Here is a 19,012-nt window from a genome sequence, read left to right as displayed (position 1 = left end):
CAGTCTCCTACGCTCTAAATAAAATGGTCCTTGTTTGTCTAACGTCTCCCTGTAACTCAGATCCTTGAGTCCAGGCAACATCCTTGTAAATTTCTTTTGCGCTCTTTCCAGTTTAATAACAACCTTCCTATAACAGGGTGACCGATTTGGTTTGACATTGAAACCTTGCAGTTGAGATGCCCTCTAGTTAATTTATTATTTATGGATAAGATGAAATCCGTGACCGGGCATAAGAATCCAGTCATTTTAAATTCGGTGAAAATCTGGAGGAGAATGAGGCAAGGTGAGGGCAACTGAGACCTTGGGGGGAAGCCCAAGCTTTTAAACCTGGGGCAATGGACTCCAGCTTTAAGTTACGGGAGAATAAGGGAATCTCATGCCTGGGAGATTTGTTCGAGGGGGAGGTCCTGATGTCGTTTAGTCAGTTAAGCCAGAAATATGGACTGTCTAATAGGAACCTTTTCCAGTACTTTCAGGTAAGGAATTATATACAAAGGAAGACAAGTCAGATGTGGAGAAATTTGTACTCCAGTTTAAGGGTGCTGTTTCAGTCAGTACTTTGTATCATTTACAGAAAGGTCATGACCTGGGGATGTGGAAGGACTCTATAGGACGTGGAATCTAGAGCTAGGAGAGGATATTTCATCGGAGGTGTGGGAAGATATATGGGGGAATGTAAGGAAAATTTCAGTATCTAACAGAGTGCAAGCCATGCAATTAAAGATATTACACAGGGCTCATATGGCGCCAGAAAGGCTAGCGAAGTTCAAGAAAGGAGTGTCATCAGGGTGTCCCAAATGTAAAATTAGTATTAGCACTCTGGTCATGTTGTAAGATTCAGAGATACTGGAGTGCTATAATAAGGGAGCTAAAGGACATCCTGGGCATTGAAATTAACGTGGATCTGGTATTTCTTCTTCTGGGGTTACCAAATTTACCCTCTCTGGGGGATCACGGGAAGAGATTGTGTAACATTCTTACCCACTGTGTGAGGAAGAACATTCTAATGAATTGGATGTTGGAAAAAACCAATCTTATGGGGTGGTCTAGACTGGCAATGGAGCATCTCCCCCAAGACTACCTCACAAATTTGGTGCATCACAAAATGGAGCAGTTTTACAAGACGTGGTGACCCTTTTTAAATTATATTGACGGAAACTTATCAGCAATATTAATTAGGGCCATGGTATAGCCGTGGGAATCAGTATGGGTGCCCGTGGGGCTCTGGGAGGAGGAGGCTGAAGGAAAAAGAATGTAGGTACTATAACTGGTGCTCCCAGGTATGGGAGCCTCCGTGGAGCTGTGATAAGTGAAATAGAACAAAATAGTGAGATGTAATGTAACTTAAGTTACTTGCATTGAGTTTAAGTTAATATTTATTTAATTTGTTTGTAGTTAAGTTTAAGTTAAGTAGATATGTTTGTTCTGGTAGAATAGTAGGTCGTTCATTAATAATAGTTTTGCGTTATGACTTTGTTTTGCTGCCTCTACTTTTCTGTTTGTTGGTGTTATTCTTTTTTGTGTATATAGATGTTTTGTAAAAGATTTAAAAAGGCCTTTAATAAAAATATTTGTAAAAGCAAAAGCTGCCAGTTCTGTCCCTCCCTTAGCTATGTTTCTATAATGGCTATAATATCCAAGTCTCACTTATCTATCCATGGCCTGAGTTCATCGACCTTAATTTTCAGCACCTTGCATTGAAATAAATGTAATTTAATCCAACAGGCGTTCTTTGCTCCCTGTCGTGTTCCAGTCTCTTCAACTTAATATTACTGATTATTGTATCTCCTTTGAGCCTCTGACTTGCCTCCCTCCTATTGAGGATCCCTCCAGTCTAATTTAAAGCCTCACTTAACAGCACTAGCAAACCTGGCTGCCAAGATATTGGTCCCCCTCCATTCAGATGCAATCTGGATCCCTGTCCCCTGCACCAATTCTTTAGCCATGCAATCATCTGTTCTTACACTCATGAGCACATGGCACTGGAAGTAATCCGGAGATTAGTTAAGAATCTAAGAGCACATGGGCAGTTTGGCACAGTGGACCTAAAATTAGCTAAGTGGCAAGAAGCAGAGAGTGATGATCAAAGGATATTTTTTGTGACTGGAAGCCTGTGTCCAGTGGTGTAACATAAGGTTCAGTGCTGGGTCCCTTACTGTTTGTTGGTGCTTAATAATCTAGACATAAATGTAGAAGGTGTGATCAGTAAGTCACAGATAACATGAAAATAATGTTAGGTAAATGGAGAAGCGGAAAGCCTTAGACTGCAGAACAATACAGGCGGCCGATGAAATGGGCAGAACAATGGCAAATGAAATTTAATCCTTCTGAGTGTGAGGCATTGTGCTTTCGAAGGACTCACAAAGCCAGGGAGTACAGGTTGAATGGTAGGACCCTGGGAACTACAGAGGATCAGAGGGACTTTGGAGTGCATGTCCATACATCCTTGAAGGCAGCAGGGCAGGTAGATCAGGTGATTAAGAAGGCAAATAGGATATTTTTCTTTATTAATCAAACCTTTGTGTACAGGGGAAAGGATGTTATGATGGAACTGTATATGACTTTAGATTGGCCACATCTGGACTGGTGTGGGCAATTCTGGTTGTCACACTGTAGGAAGGATGTAATTGCATGAGGAAGGGTACAGAAGAGATTTATCAGGTTATTGCCTGAGCTGGAGCAATTCAGCTGTGAAGCAAGACACAATAGGCTGGGGTTGTTTCCCTTTGACCAGAGAAGGCTTAGGGAGGTCCAGATTGAGATGTGGAAAGTTCTGAGGAGCATACGCAGGATAGCATGAAACATTTTCCCTTAGAACGATAAGTAAGAAGGAGGAATAGTTTTAAGAAAAGGATCAGGTAGTTTTGAGGAAAATGTGTTCACTCAAAGAGAGTGGATATCTGGAACTCACTGCCCAAAAAGATGGTAATGCTGGAAGTCCTGAAGACATTTAGGAACTGTTTAGATGAGCACTTAAAATGCCATAGCACACAAAGCTGTGGATAAAATGCTGGAAAATGGGTTGAGAATATATGGACCTTTGGTGACTGATGCAGACATGATGTGCAGAAGAACCTCTTTCCATTAAATAGAAACTCTACAACTACTTCAACCCCCACCCTTGCTTCATTGCCAAAGCACCTCAAATAAATTTGACAAACACCATTTCCTTCTCACGAAGCATCTTGATTCTATTTGTATTGTGTTTTTCTTAATAATGGAATCTAAAATTTTCCAAATAACAATGTTAAACCTAGCTGGCCTACAGTTTCTTGTGTTTTACCTCCCTCCTTTCCTTAATAGTGATGTGAACATTTATAATTTTTCAATTAGCTAGAATCTTTTCAGAGTCAAACAAAAATTTTGGAAGATTTTAAGCAACATTCACTATCATCAAAATCATTTGTTTAAGACCCTCAGACGCAGCCTATCCGGACCAAGAGACTTGTTGGATGCTCGTCCCATTAGTTTTCCTAGTATTCCTCCCTCTCTTTTCACCCTTGCTTTTCTACTATAGTTGAGATGTTTTTGTATATTCTATGAGCACAAGTACTTGTTCAAAGCCTCTGTCATATCCTTGTTTCCTATTATTAATTGCCAAGTCTCACCCTCTAAGGGACTAATGCTCACTTTAGCAACTTTATACTTAAAGTTTTCCTGTTTTTATATTTCTTCCTAATTTTCTGTCATGGTTCCAATTCCTGTAATTTTATTTAGTCGTCCTTACTGGTTTCTGTGTTTCTCTCCAGTCTTCAGTTCGTATTCGTTTTTGCAGCATTGCACATCATTCAGTTTGAAACCATTCTTGGGGTCTTTACATCCAGTTTAAATAAGCTAAACATTTTTCAGGGTTAGATGAAGGAAAATTAATTACTTAAGATGGTTATGAGGTCATCAATTCTGTTCAACAGCCTTTTACTTTAGTTGGACTTTATTCTCACTGAAAGATATGAGCCCATGCCAGATTACAGTGTACCTTAATGTTTAGTATGAAGTGAAAATAACAAATGCTGGAGATCACAGTGAGTCAGACAGCATCCATGGTGAGAGAGCAAGCTCACATTTCGTATCTAGATAACTTTGCTAAATGGTTTATTCATGTTTGGTCTGCCATGTTTACTGGCACGTAACTTAATTGAGTTTCATCATAGAACGTATCTGATGCTGGTATCAAGCAAATGCTTTCAGTACAAGTTGTTAAATCATAAATAGGAATGGAAATCCTGTGCTCTGATAATAATGTTAATAGTGGCAGCATTCCAATAGCCTCATCTGGGATCGATAGATCAATCTGGGATCTGCATATTTGGTTGAGTCACTGACTTTTATAGAGAAATGAATGTTTGAATAAGACCTTCACTATCGTTGTAATTAAATTTTAATTTCACTTAATGGCTGCTGGTTGCTAATGATTTCATTGTCTGCATCTCGTTGTGAAAATACGTTATATCTGATGGAATTATGGCTGGTTAACAACTGGGAGTAATAAAAACTTGGAGCAATTATAGTTGGATTAACAACTGGATTTTTTTAAAAAAGTTATTACTGGACAATCTTGTTAGTAGAACTGTGCAGTTCTATAAAGGGGTGGGACATTATGTTTACTAATTCTTTGGTGATAGAGATCAAACAAATAAAATCCTGAGTATCTGAGGAATTCTGTACTCTCAGAATTCAGTTAATTGTAATGTTTTGTAATAAGATGACGATATAATAAAGTTCAACGGGAACACTTTGAGTCCGAAATCAGTAAGAAACTATTGGAAAGGTCCAAAAGTAGCATTGAAACCTTGGCCTGGGTTTTTGGTGTGGCATTGTCTTGGGAACCCTTTAAAAATGGAGAGCAGGTCCTAATTCCAAGAATTCTGACCCTGTTACTGGGTTTTTCAATTTTCACCAGAGCATTTTACAGACATGTACTGATTCGGATTGCAAACCTATATTTTAAATTCCTCATTTACTCCAAAGTGGGAATATGCATAACTTAATCCCCTATAATTTTCATGGAATTTGGCCAGTTTTTACACGTTCTTAGAATCTTGAAAGTGTCATGAACCAAAGTCTGCATGAGGAAAGTTTATGAAAGCTAACTTGAAATGGTCATCCTCACATTTCCATGCCATGTTCTGTTCTTGCTTTTCCTCCCCCATACCAAATGAGGCACTTTAATTCCCATCCACCCAGGATTTAACCCTATATTAAGAATAGCATATATAAAAAACAGCTTTTTAAGAAAGATCATTCACACCCTTCTGTTTCACTTGCTACCAGTCAATGAAACTGTCAATCATCCAGGTTTTATAAAGTATCAATAACAGAAACTCCAGGCATGTGAAATATGCAGGAGGGAAATATGCATTTCTCTGGTTGGAGTTATACCCAATACAAAGGAAGATGGTTGTGTTTGTTGGAGGTCGGTCACATCAGAGTCAGGAATCGCTTCAGGATTTCCTCAGGATTGTGTTCTAGGCCCAGCTATCTTCGGCTGCTTTATCAATGACTTTATCAGTGACACTGTTTGTGACTCCTAAGATATTGAAGTATCCCATGTCCAAATGAAGTAAGGCCTGGACAGTACCCAGGCTTCAGCTGAAAAGTGGCAAGTAACGTGTGCCACAAATTCCAGGCAATGACCATCTGCAATATGAAACAATATAACAAGTATCCCTTGATGTTCAGTGATATTACCATCATTGAAATGTTCACTATCAACATTCTTCTAATTACCATTGATCAGAAGCTGAACTGGACTAGCCATATAAGCAGCGACAAAGGCAGGTAAGAAACTTTAGAACCTTGCAGTGACTAATCCCCAAAACCTATCCGCCCTCAACAAGTCAGCAATGTGATGGAATACAATGCTGTACTTTTTCCCGAGTCACACTTTATTGATTCTGACTTCTCCAGTATCTGCAGTCCTCACTATTTCCTAAATAATCACTCTTAACAATTCAGTTTGGATAGATGTTTGCTGTTTTCTTAGTCTAGTTTCTACTTCGACTTCAGCCTTTCAGCTTCAAAGTACCAATTGAAGTAGGTTGCATTTTCTGTTCAAAGCAGGGTCCCAGTGTTCCTAGGTATAAAAACCTCCTAACTGGAACAGACAATTCACTCAAGGCTGTTGTACGAGATGATGCTACTACTCAAGTGCTTTTACCAAATCACTGCAGGAAAATTAAATTATTTTAATACTAGTTAAAGAAATGTGTCTGATTTTTCAATTGTATGTTGTTTGAAGAGCAAGGTGACTCTCAGAGTGAATACATCTAAAGTAAGTTATCTGTCTTTGCTTAAAATATGTTATTGTCTGAAGTTTGTACAATGCTGTAGTCTTCAAGACGCTTGCTGTTTTTTCACAGATGGTTTACCACGGTCAGTGTTGAAGGATTGGCGGAAAGTTAAGAAACTTAAACAAACTGGAGAACCTTTTCTGCAAGATGGCTCATGCTCTGAGATAGCACCAAATCTTCAAAAGTGTAGAGAATGTCGTATGGTACGTTACAGGAAAAATGAGGAGTTCAATCAGTCAGCAGTATTCTGCAGATTCTACTATTTCCGCCGGTATGTAAACTTAAGTTTGGAACCTAAATTTCAAGTTGATGGTATCATTATGTTGTTCTGGCCTTTCAGGATGAAAAGTGGATTGGTTCAGGTTAATTAAGTTAATTAATATCATTTAGAGAACAGAATTTGGTCTGAGGAACCAAGGCATGAATAGGGCCATCGTAGGCTATGTCACTGATAGAGTGTATAGATTGTGACCCCCAATTCCACAGTAATTCTACATAGAAATCCTGAAGCCAGGCCAACTATTAATAGTGCTGAACCTTTGAAGATAGGACTTCAAAGGAGATGAGGAGGTGCTATAACAAATTGGCTATCTCACTGGTTGTAAAACCACTCAGTGCCAATGTCTTGTGGTCTTTAAGAGTGAAAATATTGTCTTGTACAAAATATGCCACATGAATATCTATCTTTTGATAAGGAAAATAAAGTTTATTAGCTTTCCACTTTGGAAAGCCTCTAGATTACCTATCTTAATTTATTTTGATTCATTCATGGGAACGTGAGTGTCGTTGGCTGGCCAGGATTTATTGCCTGAACTAGTTGCCCTTGAGAAGGTGGAGGTGAGCTACCTTCTTGAACTACTGTAGTTCACGTGTCATAGGTTGACTCACAATGACTTGCTTGATAGTACTGTTGGTGACACCTTCCATCACTTTTTTGATGATTGAGAGGAGACTGGAACAGTAGTTCCTGATGAAGGGCTTTTGCCCGAAATGTCGATTCTGCTGCTCCTCGGACACTGCCTGATGTGCTGTGCTTTTCCAGCACCACGCTCTCGAACACTAATCTCCAGCATCTGCAGCCTTCACTTTCGCCTGGGGCAGTAATTGTCCAGGTTGGATTTGTCCTTCTATTTGTATACAGGATATATCTGGGCAATTTTCCACACAGATAGGTAGAAGCTGGAATTGTACCTGTTCTGAGCTTGGCGAGATGTGTGGCAATTTGTGGAGCACAAGTCTTCAATTCTATTGACAGAATGTTGTCAGGGCCCATAGCCTTTGCAGTGCTCAGAGCCTTCAAATGTTTCTTGATAGCATGTGGAGTGAATCGAATTGGCTGAAGACTGGTATTTGTGATGTTGGGGACCACTGATGGAGACCAAATTGGATCATGCATTTGGTACTTCACTTTTCTTCTGTTATTATAGAGTAAGGAAACAGATCCTTCAGTCCAACCAGTCCATAACAACCATAATCCCAAAGTAAACTAATCCCACCTGTCTGCACTTGGCCCATATCCCTCCACTTTTGTTTTATTCAAGTACTTATCTAAATGTCTTTTAAACATTGTAACTGTATCCAAATCCACCTCTTCCTCTGGAAGTTCATTCCACATGAATCATTTGCTGTGTAAAAAAAGTTGTCCCTCATGTCTTTTTATAAACCTTTTTCCACTCACCTTAAAAATGTCCCTCTTAGTCTTAAAATCCCCCTCCCTAGAGAAACGACAGCTGCCGTTTACCTTATATATACCCCTCATGATTTCTGGCTGAAGATTACTGTGGATACTTCAGCCATTTTTTTTGCATTGATCTGTTGGGCTCTTCCATCATTAAGATTGGAGATATTTGTGGAGATTCTTCCTTCAGTGAATTGTTTAATTCTCCTCTACCATTCATGACTGGATGTAAGAGGACCATTGAGCTTAAATTTGATCTGTTGGTTGTGGGTTTACTTGCTCTGTCTATCATTTGCTGTTTGGTATGCAAGTAGTCCTGTTCGGTCGCTTCACCTGTAAATTGTTGACACCTTATTTTTAGAAATGCCTAGTGCTGCTCCTGGCATGCCCTCCTGCACTTTCCACTAAACAACGGTTGATCCCCTGGCTTGATGGTAGTGGTTGAGTAGGAGATATGCCAGGCCATGAGGTTGCAGATTGTGCTAGAGTAAAGTTCTGTTGATGGCCCACAGTGCATCATGGATGCCCAGTCTTGAGTTGCTACATCTATTCGTAGTCTGTCTCACGGAACACGGTGATAGTGCCACCCAACCCAGAGGCGGCATGGTGGCTCAGTGGTTAGTACTGCTGCCTTACAGCACCAGGGACCCAGGTTCGATTCCAGCCTCAGGCGACTGTCTGTGTAGAGTTTGCATGCTTTCCCCAGGTCTGTGTGGGTTCCCTCTGAGTGTTCCAGTTTCCTCCCACAGTCCAAAGATGTGCAGATTAGATGAATTGGCTGTGCTAGGGTAGAGGGAATGGGTCTGGGTGGGTTACTCTTCGGAGGGTTAGTGTGGACTTGTTGGGCCGGAGGGCCTGTTTCACACTGTAGGGATTGTTCTTCTAAAAAGCATGACGGAGGGTATTCTGAATGTGAAGGCATGACTTCTGACTGTGTGGTGATCACTCTTACATCTGTCCATGACAGCATTAGTATCTGTAGCAGCAGACTGGTAAGGCTGACATGAAGCATGCTTTCTGCCTCTTGTTGGTTCCCTCACCATCTGGTGTAGACCCAGTCTAGTAGTTTTAGGACTGGACCAGCTCAATCAGTAATGCTGCTGCTGAACCACACTTGGTGTGGGACTTTGAAATTCCCCACCCAGAGTATATTTTGCACCCTTGCCACCTTTCCTGCTTCCTCCAGTTAATACAAGTTGATTATAATCATGTGGACACTGTATTTCATTGCACTAACTTTACATTTCCAGAAGATGGAAAGAAGATCGTAAGAAGTCTTGGTGACAATAGTTTGTGGCCTCCATTGTCAGTATTATGTAGCCAACATTTTCAATCCATCCCAACTTCTAGGCTGTATCATACCCTGAGTCTTTTTCAGTATATTTGCAAATTATTAATGTGGAAATATTAAATGTACATTGATGCAAAATAATTGTGTCCTTTAATTCTGGGCTTTTCAAGTCAGAGTTGCTGTCCATAGTGACCAGAGTGCACTGATATGTTATAATGAAGTACTTGCAAGGTGGATGTTAGAACCTTAAAAGGATATTTTAAAAAGCCATTTGGTGGGGAAAAAAATGAACTGGAAATGGAAACAAATTGTTATGTTCATGTATTGGTGTTTATCTTTCATGGCAACAGATTACACCACTGTGGTAATGTCATTTATCTGGTAATCCAGAGACCCAGGCTAATCCTCTGGGAATTTCAAATCACATCTCTTCATGGTAGCAGTTGGAATTTGAATTCAGTCACTACATCCAGATATACAGTCAGGCCACATTAATGCTAACAATGAAGCTATAATTGATTGTCGTAATGACCCAACTTTTCATGAATGTCTTTTAGTGAGGGAACTCTTGTCACCTTACCTGGTTTAGCCACCTGTGACTCTAGATCCACAATAATGTGGTTTAATCTTAAATTCCTTTGAAATAGAAGAGAAAGTCCGTCAGTTCAAGGGCATTTAGGGTTGGGCTGCAATGCCCATATTCCATGAAAAGATAAATGAAAAGAAAGTGGCCTTAAGGCTGACAGTGTAAAACCATTCAAAGTAGAATTGTGCTGGTACTTGAAAATGAACATGCTGAATGCAGGAAAGGAGAAGGAGGTGGAATTAGAGTAGATAGCTCTAATTTAAGGCTGAGTTTGCTCCTCTGTGCTTTAATTTCTGATAAATAATTTATAGTCAATCAAATCAATAAGCTACCAGCTATACAGTTGTTGTCACATATAATGTATAAAATGATTTCACTAAATTTACCTTTGTCTCTACTTTTTCAGACTGGCATTCAGTAAGAATGCAGTATTAAGGATAGATGGATTTTCAACTCCAGATCAGTACGATGATGAAGCAGTAAACCTGTGGTTACCCAGTGATTCCATGGATTTGGACATAGAATCTTCCAAATACATTTTGAGAAATATTGATAATACTTTTTATCAAATAGAAACATCTGAGAAGACTGCTATGAGTTGGCTTAAACACGATGGTAATAGTTTGCCTCTGTTTGGTTTATGAACTGGTTATACAACATACATACTATGCGTGATTTAAAACTTGCTGTAGTAGAAGTGTTAGTGTTTACGTGTTGATGGATTCAAATTCTTGACAACTTGTGTTGCAAGTTGGATCTCTCAAACGTAGTGCTATAGTCTGGTTTCGAAATATTGGGTTGAATTTTCCCAGTCCATCAAGGACGGGCTGGAAGGAGAGATCGCTGGCAATATGGCAGAGGAACTAAATGTCTTTTCACCACCACAGCAAACTGCCAGCACCAGAAGGTTGATGCTACCACTCACTGAGCAACTGCTTACATTGGTGTTGGTAAGGTTGCTGACCTGCTGAGGGCTTTCTCATTGTACTGCCTCACCTCACCATGATCACAAAATGCCATCCAGGGTCCCATGCTCATCAGATCCAAGTTGGCTCCCATTTTATGGCTTCAATAGCATGACTTTTCTGTCAATTGTGTGAATCATATTGACTTTTTAAAAAATGCCTGTTTTAAATTAGCAAGTTTTAGAATTGGGGATTGATCTTGTGATTTGCAAAAGTAAATAAATAACAGATGAACAGTGCAAGTAAGTTGATTTGTCAAAATTCCCATAGCATTCATATTTAAATAAAATCTGTATCAAACAGTACATCTTTATATCCCCTTTTATTTTGCCCTTTCTGACTATGTCATATGTGCTTTTGTGTATTTTTTCTGGTTGGCAGAATTTCCATCTCAACATTTCTAACATTTTCCAGAATGTTTAAGGTGTATTATTTTTTTACAACAGTTTATACCTTGTCTGATCATCAGCTTTGGCTGCTTTTTGCAGCAATTTAGACTACACCATGTTCAAAACTAGTGAACTTTCCCCTATAAACTGAAAGTTTCAGCGTACAGTAACAGTGTTTGTTTTGTGTTTCAGCCAAAGTAGCCTGGAAGAGAGCAGTAAAAGGAGTTCAGGAAATGTGTGATGCATGTGAAGCCACATTGTTTAACATCCATTGGGTTTGCCAGAAATGTGGATTTGTGGTCTGTTTGGACTGCTATGAAGCAAGGGGAAGAAGGGGTTCTAAAGGTCAGTTTCTGAATTGATCTGTGTATTAAAAAAAATGTAGGCTGTGTTCATACACTGTACAGTTTCAGCTGTGTTGGTGCCAGCACCAGAATACCCTTTGCTAACATTTTGTGAATTTTCACTTTTTCACATGTAGTATTTTGCTGTGTAATTTGTTCATAATTCCCGGAATTCAATTAAATAATGTATTCATCAGTGTGTAGCGTTACCCAAGTGTGAAAAACTATGTGGTGCTAGTGCAGTTTTATCAAAATTACGTCAAGATGTATGAAATGTGCAATGCAATTGAAATGTCTGTTCAAATTTTTAGGTATAGTGTAGCATTCATCTTCCGTTGACATGTTACAATGCTCTTGTTCAAGGTCAGTAGCATCCAGTGTTGATTAAAAGGGAATGTTTTTAGATAGCAAAACATTTCTTCCACTTCCATAAAAACGCAAGTAGTGAAGAAACTGTGTGGCTACATCTGTGAAGAACGAAACAGAGTTATTTCAAGAATTATTTGACTGTTCTTTGGTCTTTTTTATAAACATCATTCATTCTTCTCTATCTCCCATAAATTTGTGAATGCTGTTATTTTTAATTTCCTCACTCATTTAAAATAACAGTAAATCATAAATACAATCATGAGGGGCATGGATATGATAAATAGACAATGTCTTTTCTGTGGACTGGGGGAGTGCAGAACTAGAGGTCACAGAGAGAGGAAAAATTTAAAAGAGACCTCAGGGGCAACTTTTTCATGCAGAGGTTGGTGTGTGAATGGAATTTGCTGCCAGAGGAAGTGCAGGAGGCTGGTACAAATGCAACATTTGAAAGGCAGCTGAATGGGTACATGAATAGGAAGAGTTTAGAGGAATATGGGCCAAGTGCTGGCACATGGAACTAGATTAGGTTAAGATACCTGGTCGACATAGGTTGGACCAAAGAGTCTGTTTCCGTGTTGTACATCTCTATGATTCTAATTGACAATGTGGCTAGCTGTGAATGTATACTCTATGCAATTTCTCTATCCTGGCCAAAATTGACACTTCCACAAAGCATCATCAAAAAAGATAATTTAGTCACTATATCATTGTTACTTGTGGCATCTCGCTATATGATGGGTATCTATCTTCTTTATATGGAGGTGCTCGTGTTGGACTGGGGTGGACAAAGTTAAAAACTCACACAAGACCAGGTTATAGTACAACAGGTTTATTTGGAAGTACTAGCTTTTGGAGCACTGCTCCTTCATGAAGGAGGACGTGAAAGGCGATACAAATGCATGTTCACTTTCTTCAAGTTTCATGTAACTAATTTTGTCAGATAATAGGACAAAATAGCAATTTCCTGCAATACTCAGCCTAATATTGTTGGACTTTTTTTTTCTTTTAACATCTAGAATTCTGATTTGCCTAATCGATGATGACATTTTGTGAGATTTTCCCCTCTTTAGCATATTCTCTGCAGTTTAGCTGATAACATCCATTTGTCCTCGTGTCTTTATATTGCATATTCACCACAAATGCAATACACCAATTTATTTAATTTCCATGGTCAGGATCTGAGCTATCTCTGCAGCTAAGCTGCAAATTTGTACATCACATTGAGAAAGGTCCATTGTGATGTTCATCCTAGTTCATGGGGTTGGATTTGTGACATCAGCTGAAATGTTTTGACGGCTGGAATTCTCTCATTTCCATCTGGCACTACATATGCTTCCAACCATCTACTCCATACAGAGATGTTTCTGAACAGTACCTAAGTAGTATGAATGGGATCTTCCTAGCAGGTACTTGGACAATAGCTGCTGGGTTTAGTTTAGAGGCACTTCCTACTTAATCAGGGATCACCAGATTGGTGATCTAACCTTTGTTGTTTTCTCTATTTGAACAAATGTTGACTGCAAACATCCCCATTATTTAAGTAGTGCTTGAATCATAGTGGATGGATGTTGCTGAGAACCATCTAGTTTCATTTTTACTGAGGTAAAATTTAAGAACTCTTAAAGTCACAGTTTAATATTACGTTGTAACTTCTACTCTTATGCTTCAAGCAAACCCATTCATGGATTTATATGGAACATTTGCTGTTTTCATCCTTCAAAATGCACTTGTCACTGATGCAAATGTTGTGATTTTTACAACTATGTGTTAGATCTTGTGTTCCATCAAAGAAAATTCTAACAAGTATAAATAAGGAAACCCTCAATATATTTGTCTTATTTTGTGATTGTAGTCGATAAGGAACTCTATGTCTGGTTGAAGTGTGTCAAAGGCCAAGTTCATGATACAAAGAACCTGATGCCCACGCAGATTATCCCAAGCACTGGTAAGATTCCAGCAAATGTATGTATTTTGGGATTATTCACTCAAGTTGATCAGAATGGTTGTAACATATTGTAACTTACACAACAAAAGGTGTAAACATAAAGGTTTTTAAACACAAATTTCACATGAATTATTTTGTGTGTTTTTATCTCTTTAGTGTACGATGATTGCACCATAGCCAGACATGCTCTGGAGGGAAAACTCTAAATGCTAACGACAGTTTGAAAAATAAACAGCAAACACCCTGTTTAATGGAAAAGTATTGTTTTACACCAGACTGCCATGTGAAAAGATATTGAGCGATGTGTTACAGTTCAGATTTTGTTCTCATACTGGATGAGGTCACCTTGAAGACTCTTCCCTCTCATCCTTGGTCCTTGCCTGAGAGGCATTATGATTTTGGATGTAGGTTTGCTCACTGAGCTGGAAGATTCATTTTCAGACGTTTCATCACCATACTAGTTAACATCTTCAGTGAGCCACCAGACGATGCACTGCTGGTGTTTCCTGCTTTCTATTTATATATAAATTGGAAACCCAAGGAAACTCACTCATATAAATAGAAAACAGGAAACACCAGCAGTGCTTCGTCCGGAGGCTCACTGAAGATGTTACCTAGTATGGTGACAATGAACCTTCTAGAACTCAACTCGAGCTACAAATCTTCTCAAAACTTGCTAAGGCATTGTGATTCTCAGATTAAACTTTCATTAGAGCAGCCAGTTGTCCTCTCGGACTAAGGAAGCCTTGGCTTTTCACAGGATATATAACAGAGGTTGTTACCTGGCTCATTTTTGTTGATGTGCACACTTGCTTCTGCTTTAGAGAGTATGCATACTAAATGATAATGCATGTTCTTTATTTTAGTCTTAACAGATATTGGAGACATGATGCGTTCTTTTGAAGCTAGCTGGGGAATTGTTCCACATGATCCCTCTACTAGTGAACAAAGTGTACAACTTGCCAAACTCTACACAACTAATGGGATTTCACAGGTATAGTAAATGTGATCCACAAATGAGCCTAGCCTCATGTAGCATTTGGTTGTATTATTCAACTTTTAGATTACATTACAGTGTGGAAACAGGCCCTTCGGCCCAACCAGTCCACACCGACCCACCGAAGCGTAACCCACCCATACCCCTACATTTACCCCTTACCTAACACTACGGGCAATTTAGCATGGCCAATTCACCTTACCTGCACATGTTTGGACTGTGGGAGGAAACCAGAGCACCCGGAGGAAACCCACGCAGACAAGGGGAGAACGTGCAAACTCCACACATTCAGTCGCCTGAGGCGGGAATTGAACCCGGGTCTCTGGCGCTGCAAGGCAGCAGTGCTAACCACTGTACCACTGTGCCGGCCACGATGTTGGAGACTGTCTGTCTGTTACTTGCTAAAATCTAGGCATTAAATCACTAACATTGGGTATTCCGTTTAACCTGGCTAGGTGCCCCTTGCAAGAGCTTGAAACAGAATGGGAAAGCATCATTGCAGATACAGATTTAGAGGTTATACTAGAGTTAATGATGTATCAAGCATGTGAGTTGTGATCAGATCCTTGTGATAGTGTCATTTGCTAAGGTAAATAAACTGCAGTACTCACACGAGCTGTGGATAAAATGGATTCAATCTAAGCAGGAAGATGATATTTTTGCTCCAAGAACTTTGTTGTTCTCAGATTGCATTTGAAAATAAACTCCAAAAAACGAATGTCATTACAAATCCCTTAAATTTACTTTTACATGGCTAAGTTGGCAGATGAAGATAAAAACACTTAACTCTCAAGGTTCATAGAAAATAGATGCAGGAGTATTCCATTCAGCCCCTCAAGCCTGCTTCCACACTGTAGGGATTTTATGATTCTATGGAGCCAGTGAAGCTACCATTTGTCTACCTTCGTTGCTGTTCGATGTTGGAGACTGTCTAACTGTTACTTGAGCAGCAGGTGCTGTTCTTGGTGGCATTGTTAGATCTGAAGATATATTGGCCATTACCCATTCCTGTACCCATTATTTTGCACTGTAGCCCTATTTGATTATCTGCCTTATCTCTTTACTTATTTCCAATCTGTCTTTTGGATTTGACCTTGTTTCTTCCTCTCCTGGTTCTCTGTATATATTTCTATCCCTCTGCCATTTTCACTTTAACCCCTGCAACCCCCTGGACATCAGTCCTGGTTTTGTTTGTGTGCAACCCATCCAGATTGCTTCGGTTCCCCCAGAACCAGTCCCAATGTTCCAGGAATCTGAATCCCTCCCCCTAGTATAATCTCTTTAGCCACATATTCATCTGAGATATTCTGCTATTTCTGCTCTGACTAGCACGTGGCACTGGAAGCAATTCTGAGATCACCGCCTTTGAGGCCCTACTTTTCAACTTGCTCCCTAAATCTTTCTATGTTCTACTTTTAAGATCATAGCCCTTTTTTTTCATATTATGTTATTGGTACTGAGGTGTACTATAACCACTGGACCACAGGTTGTTCACCTTTCCACTCCAGAATGTACCATTCCAAGATACACTTGACTCTGCTATTTTGGAGTCTCTTTTGGGGCCCCAGAAATGTCTACCTATTCCCCTTATAGTTGAATACCTCTTTTACTGTACCCTTCCCACACATTCTTCCTCTTCCATGCCGCAGGTGCAACCATGCTGCAACGAATTTGGCTGTTGATACTTTTTTCTGAGTTCCCCCCCTTAGTCTTAACCTGTAGAGTGACCACCTCTTTGTATGTGATAGCCACTGTTCACCTTGTGCATGTTCCACAGTGTCCCCACCCACTGTTCCATGTCTGAAAACTGTGGTTTTCAGGAGCTGCAGTTGGTGACTGTTCCTGTATATGTTCTGGTCACAGGTACTGGAACTGTAGCCAACTTCCCACATCGAGGGGGAGGATTTTACCATAGCTTTGAGCTCTCCTTCTGTGACATACCCCTTTAAATTAACCCCTCTCATTGCTCTTAACATCAAACAACATAATTACTCTACAGCTCTTCTTCTGAGACCTTTGCACTGTAGCGCTTACCATTAATAAACCCAAAATAAAGACCTTACAAACTATAAGCGATAAAAACAATCTAAATACTCATGTGACCTTACCACCTCATCAGCTGCTTACTGTTGCCCCAGGCCATCTTTGACACTCATTTCAGACTGTTTCAATGCACTGCTGAGTGTGGGACTCGTTTGCCAGACAGCTTCACAGTGATGCTTCTGTTTAGTCTTCTGTGAAGTGTTCTCTGCTCTCATGTGCATATAAAAATCTGAACTTTGAATTATTCAAGGTTGCAACTCTAACTATTGATAGACAGACAATAATGAAGTTTACAGTCTTCTCCTTAAGAGCTAAATGCCTTAATTAGTTTCTTATATCTTTCTCAAATTAGTTTCTTATTTCTTATAATTTTTGTTGTTTGATTCTAGGGTGTCCTAAATCAGAATACCATTATCTCAATGGCTAAACAACCCTCTGCAAGTGAAAATCCAAAGACCAATGGCAGCTCCACCAGCCCTCAGAACAACATCACTACTGAAAGTAAGTTTGTACCATCTGATTCTCCCTTATGTTGGTTGACAGACGAGTGGGACAGAAAGCCAAAGAATAAAGGAAAGGTAAAAGGAACAAACTAAAAATACTTGTCTTCACTTCTGACTACCAAAATCCTAGCTAGAAAGTTCAAGTAGCACTAAAGGATCAAAACTGAAATCCTTGTTCATTGCTTCTATACCAATGGTATTAGTTAAGCGTAAGAACTTGTGGATTTTTTCCTGTGGATATCACTCTCAAACCCAAGGAGAATGTTTTGGTTTGTTTTTAGACACTTTTCCCAAGTTCTCAAAGTTTGAATTTAAACCTATTCCAGACTGTAAACTTAATGTCATTTGAGGTCATTTCAAGTTCTGAACAAATTTTTCATATTAAATACCCAAATTTCTGTTCCCAAACTGTACTAATAATATGATGGTATCATTATTAATTTTTGATCTCCCAATCAAGGCACACAGCCTAATTTGGATTTCAGTTTTATGGATGCCAAGAAATTCCACGAGGCCCCTTCTGAGCTCTGAAATTATTTGTTATTTATATAACAGGATTGAGATTTATGTAAAGACAAAATACTGCAGCTAATGTGGAAATCTGAAAAATAAGTCAACAATATTGGATGTACACAAAGTCAGGCAGCACCTGTGGAGAATTAGAAGTTCAGATTTGTGACCTTATTTGGACTGGAAAGTCATATGCATGCATAATACATCCAGTCGCAGGAACAAAGAGTGATACAAACAATAGGTTAGGTCAGTGATAAATTGGGGGAGAAAGTGAAGACTGCAGATGCTGAAGATCAGAGCTGAAAATGTGTTGCTGGAAAAGCGCAGCAGGTCAGGCAGCATCCAAGGAACAGGAGAATCGACGTTTGGGGCATAAGCCTGAAAAAGGGCTTATGCCCGAAACGTCGATTCTCCTGTTCCTTGGATGCTGCCTACCTGCTGCACTTTTCCAGTGATAAATTGGAAAACACGAAAGATTGAATGATAGAAGGGATTATTGAGTAAAGCATAAAGGAGCAGTTAGGAGTCTAGTCAAGAAATAAAATGGCTGTCTAAAGAAACTTTACATTACATCATTGTCTGTACCTTGTATCTGAAAAATGGGAGCTCTTGTTGTGATCTGAAATTATCGATACTGAGTATGAAAGTTTGCTAAGTATAATATGTTCTTTCACACCTTGAAAATACTTTTAAATGTGTTTCAAAGTGCTTTATGTGGAATTAATTCTTTGAAGTTCTAGAATTTGCTTGGTGTTAACAAATACAATAACTGTTTTCCATGAACAAGATCCTACCAATATGATGGATGGCTATCAATTAATTTTTAATGGTGTTAGTTCAAGCAAGAAAATTGTTAGAGAAGCGTGGAGTTAATTCTGTTTGAATAATGACCTGTTGAAGTAAGATACTCATTTGACTGACAAATTTGGCCAAATTGTATACACAAATTGTTGGGTTAAGCCCCATTACCTTCTCAGTAGAGATGAGAATACAAGTTGAGCAAAATAACAGGTAGTGGATTTGATCGTTGATTTTCTTTTTTTTTCTTGCCCAGTCTATATCCATAATTTACTGTCGTCGTATTTCTCATCCTGTTTTT

General features: G+C 39.3%; 1 protein-coding gene across 5 annotated transcripts in view; it reads left to right on the top strand.

Moving 5' to 3' along the window:
• The window catches only part of jmjd1cb (jumonji domain containing 1Cb), a 393,296-nt gene that overhangs the window by 349,041 nt on the left and 25,243 nt on the right, over nucleotides 1-19,012 (top strand). For all 5 annotated transcript variants that reach the window (XM_087999115.1, XM_087999116.1, XM_087999114.1 and 2 more), the window contains 6 exons: nucleotides 6,360-6,561; nucleotides 10,252-10,460; nucleotides 11,392-11,544; nucleotides 13,765-13,857; nucleotides 14,724-14,851; nucleotides 17,287-17,398. In XM_087999115.1, the coding sequence (XP_087855241.1) occupies nucleotides 6,360-6,561; nucleotides 10,252-10,460; nucleotides 11,392-11,544; nucleotides 13,765-13,857; nucleotides 14,724-14,851; nucleotides 17,287-17,398 (897 nt within the window). The remainder of the gene's footprint in view (nucleotides 1-6,359; nucleotides 6,562-10,251; nucleotides 10,461-11,391; nucleotides 11,545-13,764; nucleotides 13,858-14,723; nucleotides 14,852-17,286; nucleotides 17,399-19,012) is intronic.

The sequence above is a fragment of the Chiloscyllium plagiosum genome, unplaced genomic scaffold (assembly GCF_037043375.1).
Source record: "Chiloscyllium plagiosum isolate Xiang-an unplaced genomic scaffold, Cpla_swu_hap1 HiC_scaffold_22, whole genome shotgun sequence".
NCBI classification, from domain to species: Eukaryota; Metazoa; Chordata; class Chondrichthyes; order Orectolobiformes; family Hemiscylliidae; genus Chiloscyllium; species Chiloscyllium plagiosum.
This window is presented reverse-complemented; position numbering and strand designations above follow the sequence as displayed.